The 11,457-nt window shown below is 48.8% G+C and overlaps 1 protein-coding gene across 1 annotated transcript in view; it reads left to right on the forward strand.

The window, feature by feature from the left end:
- Window positions 1-8,227, forward strand: part of shtn2 (shootin 2) — a 30,795-nt gene extending 22,568 nt beyond the window's left edge. The window contains exons 11-18 of the mRNA XM_056300219.1: window positions 114-258; window positions 603-668; window positions 1,088-2,390; window positions 2,901-2,990; window positions 4,791-4,811; window positions 6,180-6,233; window positions 6,892-7,042; window positions 8,070-8,227. Coding sequence (XP_056156194.1) covers window positions 114-258; window positions 603-668; window positions 1,088-2,390; window positions 2,901-2,990; window positions 4,791-4,811; window positions 6,180-6,233; window positions 6,892-7,042; window positions 8,070-8,227 — 1,988 coding nt within the window. The remainder of the gene's footprint in view (window positions 1-113; window positions 259-602; window positions 669-1,087; window positions 2,391-2,900; window positions 2,991-4,790; window positions 4,812-6,179; window positions 6,234-6,891; window positions 7,043-8,069) is intronic.
- The last annotated feature ends 3,230 nt before the right edge of the window (window positions 8,228-11,457 follow it).

Here is an 11,457-nt window from a genome sequence, read left to right on the forward strand (position 1 = left end):
AAAAAGCTGGACTCTCTTGGAAGGACGAAGTGATTGTTGAGCCTTTCCAAGGTTTCCTGTGTTTATCTGAAAGGTCTGATGTGGCTTTTTGTCTTTCCTCTCCATCGTTGTAGTGGAACAGTTACAGGGGAAAACGCAAGAGGGAGATAATAATGACCGACCGGAGAAAGAAAACACCGCCCCAGCTTCACCGCCACCACCTCCTCCACCTCCACCTCCACCGCCTCCTCCTCCTCCTCCTCCCTCAACTGCCATCGAGTATGTCACACCTCGGGTCACATCAGCGTCTGTCAAATGCACGGCACCGGTGCAGCATGACTGTGACAGTCATGACACCAGGAAGCCTGACTGTAACACAGGGTGTAACGCTGGCCTGCCGAGGTCTTGAACCCGGTCAGGAGGAGTTAGTTGACTCTTCCTTTCACTCATGATCAAGTGTCCCGGTGGAGGATAAAACAGGTCAAGATCTGCGGTTGGTTGCACAGTAAAGGATTCACCTCTCCTCCGTTTTCCATTGATAGAATAGAAATGTGACCTTGTGAAACATCACTGAGGAGTATGATGACCTCTGACCCCTGTGGCCTATCTCTGTCTCTGTCTAGTCCGCTGGATGCCCTGCGCAACAGGAGGAAGGATGGAGCCGCGAGACCTGATAAAAACAGTGAGTCGTACTTCCATTTGCTTACTGTTATATCACTGGTTTACACAATCTGATGCCTTTTTCCCCTTTATGGTACTGAGGTCGAATTGAGGCTGCTGCATGCTGTGCCACGCCACGCCACGCCACGCCACGCCACACCATGCTATGCAACACCATGCTATGAAACGCCATGCCACGCTGTGCCACGCCACGCCATGCCACGCCATGCCACACCATGCCACACCATGCCACACCATGCTATGCAACACCATGCTATGAAACGCCATGCCACGCCACGCCACGCCATACTATGAAACGCCATGCCACGCCACGCCACGCCATACTATGAAACGTCATGCCACGCCACGCCACACCATGCCACGCCGCATCACACCACACCTGCCATGCCACACCATATCACGCCATGCCATGCTATGCCATGCCAAGCCATGCCATGCCACACCATGCCAAGCCAAGCCATGCCATGCCACACCACACCAAGCCACACCACATCACACCAGGCAATGCCATGCTATACCACACCATGCTATACCACACCATGCCAAGCCATGCCACACCACGCCATGCTATGTCACACCATGCCACACCATGCCATGCCATGCCACACCATGCCAAGCTACATCACAAAACGCCATGCAACACTACACAATGCTATGCTATGCCACACCACAGCACACCACACCATGCTATACCATGCCACGCCACACCACGTCAAGCCACACCATGCTATACCAAGCTATACCACGCCAAGCCACACCATGCTATACCACGCCACACCATGCTATACCACGCTATACCACGCCACACCATGCTATACCACGCTATACCACGCCACACCATGCTATACCACGCTATACCACGCCACACCATGCTATACCACGCCACACCATGCTATACCACGCCACACCATGCTATACCACGCCACACCATGCTATACCACGCTATACCACGCCACACCATGCTATACCACGCTATACCACGCCACACCATGCTATACCACGCTATACCACGCCACACCATGCTATACCACGCCACACCATGCTATGCCACGCCACACCATGCTATGCCACGCCACACCATGCTATACCACGCCACACCATGCTATACCACGCCACACCATGCTATACCACGCTATACCACGCCACACCATGCTATACCACGCCACACCATGCTATACCACGCCACACCACGCTATACCACGCTATACCACGCCACACCATGCTATACCACGCCACACCATGCTATACCACGCCACACCATGCTATGCCATGCCACACCATGCTATACCACGCCACACCATGCTATACCACGCCACACCATGCTATACCACGCCACACCACGCTATACCACGCTATACCACGCCACACCATGCTATACCACGCCACACCACGCTATACCACGCTATACCACGCCACACCATGCTATACCACGCCACACCACGCTATACCACGCTATACCACGCCACACCATGCTATACCACGCCACACCATGCTATACCACGCCACACCATGCTATGCCACGCCACACCATGCTATACCACGCCACACCATGCTATACCACGCCACACCATGCTATACCACGCTATACCACGCCACACCATGCTATACCACGCCACACCATGCTATACCACGCCACACCATGCTATACCACGCCACACCACGCTATACCACGCCACACCATGCTATACCACGCCACACCATGCTATACCACGCAACACAACACAACATCGGTGAGGAGTTGTGTGCGCAGTTTGTGCTCCCATTAGCGCCGGTGTTGAAATCAGTGTCAGGAAGTCCCACAGAATATCTACAATGACTACAACAAATGATGTCACGCAACAGCGCCATCCAAGTAACGCGCCTGCGCCGTGTCTCCTCCACTGACCACAACACAAATTCAGACACTTTAGCTTAATTTTGTTTTCATGTGTAAAAAGACGAACAGCTGCTGGTCTCGATTTCAGCACACGCTGCAGTATCAGTACAGGGTGTCATGACGGCATCGTAGGATATCCGGCTGATTTAACACGTAAGACTTCTGGTCTCGGAGGCGGTTTGACATGTGGTCCATTTACATGGACGTGAGCTGCAGCAGGCAGACGACGAGTGAGAGCACGTGTCGACCTCCCAGGCTGGGGACGGAGAGAAGAGGCCTGCTGCAGTTCCCTGTGTTCAGGCAAAGCGGTCAGAAGTCACTATGAGCTCAACTGATTTTGTCCTCTATGTCCACACCGTCAGAGCCTGTGGTGGAGGTGCAGGCCAGCGCGGTGGATGAAATGATGGCGAGGATAAAGAGAGGAATCATTCTGAGGCCGACCAACAGAACGGAGGTACGCAAAGGTTTCACCCATGTCTGCTTTATTTTAGTTCATGTTTTGGTTCATACTTGTTTAGTTTAAACTGTGGTGATGATACTGTATCACTGTGTTGAGTTGTGGTGATGATACTGTATCACTGTGTTGAGTTGTGGTGATGATACTGTATCACTGTGTTGAGTTGTGGTGATAATACTGTATCACTGTGTTGAGTTGTGGTGATGATACTGTATCACTGTGTTGAGTTGTGGTGACGATACTGTATCACTGTGTTGAGTTGTGGTGATGATACTGTATCAATGTGTTGAGTTGTGGTGATGATACTGTATCACTGTGTTGAGTTGTGGTGATGATACTGTATCACTGTGTTGAGTTGTGGTGATAATACTGTATCACTGTGTTGAGTTTTGGTGATAATACTGTATCACTGTGTTGAGTTGTGGTGATAATACTGTATCACGGTGTTGAGTTGTGGTGATAATACTGTATCACTGTGTTGAGTTGTGGTGATGATACTGTATCACTGTGTTGAGTTGTGGTGATGATACTGTATCACTGTGTTGAGTTGTGGTGATAATACTGTATAACTGTGTTGAGTTGTGGTGATAATACTGTATCACTGTGTTGAGTTGTGGTGATAATACTGTATAACTGTGTTGAGTTGTGGTGATTATACTGTATCACTGTGTTGAGTTGTGGTGATAATACTGTATCACTGTGTTGAGTTGTGGTGATAATACTGTATCACTGTGTTGAGTTGTGGTGATAATACTGTATCACGGTGTTGAGTTGTGGTGATGATACTGTATCACTGTGTTGAGTTGTGGTGATAATACTGTATCACTGTGTTGAGTTGTGGTGATAATACTGTATCACTGTGTTGAGTTGTGGTGATGATACTGTATCACTGTGTTGAGTTGTGGTGATAATACTGTATCACTGTGTTGAGTTGTGGTGATGATACTGTATCACTGTGTTGAGTTGTGGTGATAATACTGTATCACTGTGTTGAGTTGTGGTGATAATACTGTATCACTGTGTTGAGTTGTGGTGATGATACTGTATCACTGTGTTGAGTTGTGGTGATGATACTGTATCACTGTGTTGAGTTGTGGTGATGATACTGTATCAATGTGTTGAGTTGTGGTGATGATACTGTATCACTGTGTTGAGTTGTGGTGATGATACTGTATCACTGTGTTGAGTTGTGGTGATAATATTGTATAACTGTGTTGAGTTGTGGTGATAATATTGTATAACTGTGTTGAGTTGTGGTGATAATACTGTATCACGGTGTTGAGTTGTGGTGATAATACTGTATAACTGTGTTGAGTTGTGGTGATAATATTGTATAACTGTGTTGAGTTGTGGTGATAATACTGTATCACTGTGTTGAGTTGTGGTGATAATACTGTATCACTGTGTTGAGTTGTGGTGATAATACTGTATCACTGTGTTGAGTTGTGGTGATAATACTGTATCACTGTGTTGAGTTGTGGTGATAATACTGTACCACTGTGTTGAGTTGTGGTGATAATACTGTATCACTGTGTGGAGTTGTGGTGATAATACTAGTAATAATATAAACTGTATTTCAGCTACACACACACACACACACACACACACACACACACACACACACACACACACACACAGCTCACAGTGCTCCTAGTGAGACAGACATTAAAATGAACCTAAACACAAAATACAATAAGAAGTCCATTTTGAAAGGCTCGTGTGTGTGCGTGTGTGTGTGTGTGTGTGTGTGTGTGTGTGTGTGTGTGTGTGTGATCTCCTCTTTAGCCAGCCTCGCAGGAGGATGACAGCTCCTGGAAGGTGAGTCGCTTTCTTCTGTAAGCAGTCCCTTTATTTCTTTAGTCTTTCTTTCTTGTTCTCTCGCTCTTTCTTTCTCTCTTTCTTGCTTGCTTTCTTTCTCTCTCACGCTTTCTTTTTCTGTCTTTCTTGTTCTCTCTCCCTCTCTCCCTCTCGCTCTCTTTCCAAGGTTAAGCTTTTGTATGAAGACGTTGAGAGTGTACTGAAAATGAATGGTGTTTTGTGTAAACCTTTCAAAGTATCTAGACTCTAGAGGTATGAGACAAGGCTGCTCAATGTCAGGCATGCTCTGTGCACTTTCAGTCGAACCCTTGTTTTTCTCTCTTTCTTTTTCAACCACATCTCTCCATTTATTCAGGGAAAGATGACTGGGAATTGCAACTGTTGTCCTGCAGCACCAGGCTTTCCCACGATTACACACACTGTCACCGGGTTAAAAACCACAGTCCTGCACACACACACACACACACACACAATGTCTCGCCCAGTGGTCAGCACTGTTGGCTCACAGCAAGAAGGTGCTGGGTTCGAACCCCGGGCCGTCCCAGGTCCTTTCTGTGTGGAGTTTGCATGTTCTCCCCGTGTCTGCGTGGGTTTACCCCGGGTGCTCCGGTTTCCTCCCACCATCAAAAAGACATGCATGTTAGGGTTAATACTCCTGCCTGTGCCCCTGAGCAAGGCAGTGGGAAGCAGAACTGCAGTTGGTCCCCGGGCGCTGCAGCTGCCCACTGCTCCTATACAACAGGATGGGTTACATGAAGAAGACACATTTCGTTGTACCCTACACAATGACACAATTAAGTGTCTTTCTTCTTCTTCTTATACTTGTGGGGACCCCGCACTGTCTACATTCTTTCACTAGCCCTTAACCTTAACCCTAACCCTAACCTTAACCCTAAAATAGACCCTTTTCCTCATGGGGACCCATAAAATGTCCCCACAAGGTTTTTCTATCCTAATGGGGACATTTGGTCCACATTAATATAGAAAAAAACCCTCTCTCTCTCTCTCTCTCTCACACACACACACACACACACACTCTGACACTTCCCTCTGTTAAAAGCATTTGAAGATGGGATGGAGTTACTCTCACTTTTGACTCTGACACCATTTTAGTTTCTTCACACTGTTTCTCATCATATATTGATATAATGTGCTGCACCCCGGGTGAGGGCGTTTGCTTAAGGGCACCCCAGCAGCAGAGGTCAGGGAGATGGATGTGTGTGTGTGTGTGTGTGTGTGTGTGTGTGTGTGTGTGTATATATGGGTGGGTGGGGGGGATAGCACATTACTAATTCACTCAGGCTACCAGTCGTTTATTTTGGTGTCATTTTATTAAAAGGAAAGAAAAAAGTGCCTCTTCTCTTGCAGGACGTGCGGAGCGAAAAGAGGAAGTCGGCGGTTGTGGAGCTGAAAGGGATGCTGGTAAGAAGGAACATTTAAGACGCTTCATCTCGCCGTTCATTCTCACGTTATCTAGCTGTTGTTGGGAAGTAGATGTGAAAGTATGTGGACCCCGTCCCTGATGTGCCGGAGGTCACGTCAGTCCAAAGTCCCATCAGCCTCATTTATGAAATCCAGATGTGGAGCCACAAGAGCTGCAGAAGATCCTCATTCATTCTTTTTTTACTCGTGATCCACATGGAGGTGTTCGGTCTGAGACGTCACTACATGTGGTTGTCAGTATGACCCAGTACCGTCACACACCTCCCCTTAAGGCCTCTGTGCAAGGTTAGCAACTGAAATGATTGCAGACCGGAAACTAACACACAACGAAGAGCAAACGTCATAGTTTAAGCTCATATTTACAAGTCCGGGTCTCTTACATGCATAATTCATTCGCCGTCCAACCCCGTTGTGTCACGTGTGACTGACTGAGTCGCACATCAATCAGACACTGACAGACCATTTTCACAGTCAGTGAGTTTCTTTAAAATTTAATCTGCTGCGTTTTCTGGGGGGGGGGTGGGGTGGGGGGTTGTTAGTTTGTTTTTCTTTTTTTCTTCTTCTTTCGTTTGGGTGGGGTGGGGTTGGGGGTGTGCAGGGTGGGCTTTGATATGTCGTTGACCACCCAACACGACAGGAAACCCTGAAACGCCAGGACCACCGGCGGGCGTCGTCCAGGAAGAGGTTCAGCCGAAATGTTGGCGCGACGGAGCTCCAGCTGGTTCTGCAGAGGAGGAGGCGAGCCATAGCAGATGGACCGAGTGCGGCCTCGTCCACCCAGACGCAGGGTACGCATTACCATCACGTGCACGCAATGCATACGCTGAACGTCATTTATACACCGGTGTATTGACTTTTTAGGACAGAGTTAAAGGTACAGCCCTGAATTCATACTACGAACCACAGGACAGGAAGCCGCTGTCCCTCCCAGATTGATTGACAGGTCTATTAATACGAGCACCAACAGTAAACAACAGCTATGGCGGCGTGAATTCATGTTTGCGGCGGCCTCACCCAGTACCGTCCATGCAGTGTCTTTGTCCACAACTGCGTCTAAGTTTGACATTGTAGCGAATTCGGGGGGGCAACTGCAGGAACCGCCGCAGCCGGGACGCGAACCCGTATTTCCCGCACCGCGGGTGACATCGCTACCCGCTCAACTCAAGGGTCCGCCCCGTTAGCCACGGGCTACCGAGCCTATTCATCCGTGATCGTTACAGTATACTTTACTACTTGTGTAACCTATTTTTCTGGACTTGCCTGTTAGTGATTTTAAGTTCCTGTTATAAGCTGTTGCCAGAGTATATGCCTTGAGCTCTTATTTTGAAGGCTGAAGAGAGAGCGGAAGTGCTGTACGCAGTGTTGTCGCTGTGGAGTTCTGTTGGGGGGGAAGAATCCAAATGAACTGGTCCTCGTGTGAAAGCGGAACCTCCGTATTTGTTATTTTATAGTTTCATACCGTATAGGCGACGTCACTAACCGCTCGGCTAAAGGGTCAGACCCGTTAGCTAGGGGCTAACGTGTCTTATTAGTAGTTTGCAGTCGTCACCCTCTCCCGGAAGCGCGCCCTCGCGCTTTGTTATTCCCGCGCTCCGAAGAGACTTCTGAGGATCTGCACACTTCCGGATCCCGCCAATGTAACCGGTTATTTTCTTGCCCGGTGCGGGATTCGAAACGACGTGTACTGCACCACAAGGCGACGTCACTAACCGCTCGGCTAAAGGGTCAGACCCGCTAGCTAGGGGCTAACGTATCTTATTAGTAGTTCACACCAGTAATCCCGTAAATCTAACGACACGGTGCTCTCTGGTCCAGACCCGCAGACATGTGGCTCACCCGCCCTGGAGTGTGGCGGCTTCCCCCGGGCAGACGGGAGCGGCGAGGCGCCGGTGCTCCGCCGGCTGAAGCACAACCGGGAGAAGAGGGACTCCCGGATCCGAGGGTCCACGCTGGTCCTCGCCTCAGAGAAGTGACGGAGAAAAGATATCCATTTTGTTTTTTTTCAGTTAGTCATTTACACGTTTTTTTTCCCTCTTTCTAATCGTTCTGTAATAGCCTTTCTTCTTCTTCTTCTTCTTCTTCTTCTGCTTCTTCTTCTTCTTCTTCTTCGTCTTCGTCTTCTTCTTCTTCTTCTTCTTCTCACGTGATCATGTAGCCGAGGTCAAGTCGACCCCCCGGATGTCACGGATGCGCAAGGATTTTCTGCAAAACCATCGAATGCAAAAAAGGAGACTCAGTTCAGATCATCGCCAAGCTGTTTAATGGCTCTAGTCATTAACTGCGTTATGTATCTTTAGAAATAATGTGTCAATAATTAATAGCTGGCCTCGGTTTCTAATCAGCGGAAGAGAGGAAGAGGAGGAGGGGGGGTCACACCTCTCTTCATTAGAGCAAGCGAACGTTTTCATTTGAATCCTCTTCGGGGCGCCACATGAGTGGGTAGGTCAAGTTCACAGGAGACGTATTCGGCTGACTTCCGGGTCCAGCTTTTCTGGCGGGGGGGGGGTCACCCCACCCAGGGCCCCTCGTCATTACAGCGCGTGAGGATGTGTTAGCTAGTGAGGCCTGGCCTGTAATGTACTTGGCCTTTATTCGTGACCCGCCGCTTTGCCGAGGTTGATTCGCGAGGGGCTTCAGACGCCTGTCGTGTTTCCCCGCGTGTCGAACCCCACTTACCGGGTAAAGCAACGCACGTGAATACTCGCCGGTACCAAAGCGCCTCTGTCATCCACGTCGTCCCGGTTTTGAGAGTCTCCTTGCCATTTATTGCCCACGCAGGGGAAGTGGCAGCCCTGGTGTCCGGGGTGATGCCGCGGTGCACTGGAGTGATACAGGAGAAAGACAAGAATAGCTTCCGGTAAAAAAAGAAAAATAATTGAAGAACCCCCCCCCCCCCAATACTTTAACATCTGCCCCCCCATTCTCACCCTTTCTCAGGGTGTCTCTCTCTTCTGGCAGCGATGACCCAGATGAGGCCGGGTGTCCCGTATAGGCTAATGCTGGCCCCCCATTTAGGGGGCGCATATAGATGTGGTTTAAAGAGCGGCGATCTGTGTGCTTCCTCCTGGAAACACAAAGCTCCATCTCCGGTTTTAACACCTCCGCACACGTTTATACGCTTGGGCATGCATGCATGCACACACACGCACACGCGTATAAGCGCACAAGCATGGACGCACACACGCACACACACACACACACACACACACACACACACACATATACTTATATGCCTCTGTTAAAAGCATTTGAAGATGGGATGGCATTACTCTCACCTTTGACTCCCGACACCATTTTAGTTTCTTCACACTGTTTCACATTATATATTAATCCGGTTTTATTTATCTCTTTTACTGGAAGGCCCGCCTCTGCCACTTTCTGACATCAATTTTTCAGCGTTTTATCTGAGATCTCAAAGGTGTAAGCTTTTGGGATAATGTAGGTTACTCCCCCTAGTTAGTGAATCTAGTGTGTGTGTACATGCCCTGTGTGTGTGGGGGGGGGGGGGGGAGAGAGAGATAGATTTCGTATTCGTATATTTGTGAGGAACATTTATTCGCTCAAATGTAAGAGAGTGAGGACATTTTTTGCAAAGTGAGGACATTTTGAAGGGTCCTCACTTCTTCAAAGGTCTATTTTAGGGTGAAGACTTGGGTTTAGGTTAAGGTTGGGGTTAAGGGTTAAGGTTAGGCATGTAGTTATGACGGTTAAGGTTAGGGTCAAGGGTTAAGGTTAGGCATGTAGTTATGACGGTTAAGGTTAGGGTCAAGGGTTAAGGTTAGGCATGTAGTTATGATGGTTAAGGTTAGGGTCAAGGGCTAGGGAATGAATGTAGTCAATGAGGGGGTCCCCACAAAGAGTAACTGAAGACAAAGCTGTGCACAGACACACATACACACCCATCCCTCTATTGAAAGCATCTGAAGAAAGGGTGGAGTTACTCACAGTTTTGAGTGTGACACCGTTTGAGTTCCTCCACACAGTTTCTACCTTATATATTTATATAATGTGCTGATGGCGACAGGCAGGGGCGGCAAGTCCATGAATGCTGGGATGGCATCCAGCGCTTTACCTGTGGCCCCCGTCCATATAGGGGGAGTGGTTGTGTCATGAATGGCATCCGAAACCGTTATGCGGATTGACAAGACCTGTGCCCTTACAGGGGGACCGATGGAAACTACCAACTCCACTGTGGCGACCCCTGGGACACAGGGAACGAGCCCAAAGAAGATTTAAGTAATGTGCTGGACACTGGGTGTCCATTATATAAACTATACACACATTAAATGCATGTAAAATGTGTATAACTGACATACATAAAGTGTCTATGGGCTATATATATATATCTGGATTACCGCTGCCGGATCTACCATATTGCACAAAAGGGCCCTCCACAATGGGAGAAGAAAATGTGTGCGTTGATGTTTTATGTTGAGCTCCACTGAAATATGACACAAAACTTGACCCGTTCTCTTGTTCTTGATGCTGATCCAATCAGAATGAAATAAAAGTTGTTTCCAAGAAAACTGAGTCTCGTGATTGGTTGTTGTATGGGTGAGGTGGCTGGGCCAGTGCTGACTGGCGAGCAAGCGGCAGTGCTAAAGGCTAACGGTGAAGGTGGGTGGGCATAGAGAGCAGGGGGGGGGTTACACTGCGCAGATCCAGGACCAGCTTTTCTTAACCCAAGTCAAGGTTAAAGACCTCCCAGTTAGGGCTGCATCAGTGAGAAGCGTGCAGGAAAACTTGTCCAGCAGCAGAAAATGGACGGCGTTACCCAATAGCCGAGCGGGGCTGCCAAAAGAAAGCAAAAGGAAGTGAAAGAACCAGGCACAATAATGATAATCATAATGAATAATAATAATTAATAATAGTTATAAGAAAGCGGCACGGTGGTGCAGTGGTTAGCACGGTCGCCTCACAGCAAGAAGGTTCTGGGTTCGAGCCCCGGGGTAGTCCAACCTTGGTGGGTCATCCCAGGTTGTCCTCTGTGTGGAGTTAGCATGTTCCCCCCATGTCTGCATGGGTCTCCTCCCACAGTCCAAAGACATGTAGGTTAGCTGAATTGGCCATACTAAATTGTCCTTAGGAACGAGGGTGTGGGGTGGGGCGGGCCCTGTGATGGCCTGGCGGCCTGTCCAGGGTGTCTCCCCGCCTGCTGCCCAATGACTGCTAGGATAGGTTCCTGAGAGCAGGATAAGCAGTT

This window comes from Lampris incognitus, chromosome 20 (assembly GCF_029633865.1).
Source record: "Lampris incognitus isolate fLamInc1 chromosome 20, fLamInc1.hap2, whole genome shotgun sequence".
Classification (NCBI taxonomy): Eukaryota; Metazoa; Chordata; class Actinopteri; order Lampriformes; family Lampridae; genus Lampris; species Lampris incognitus.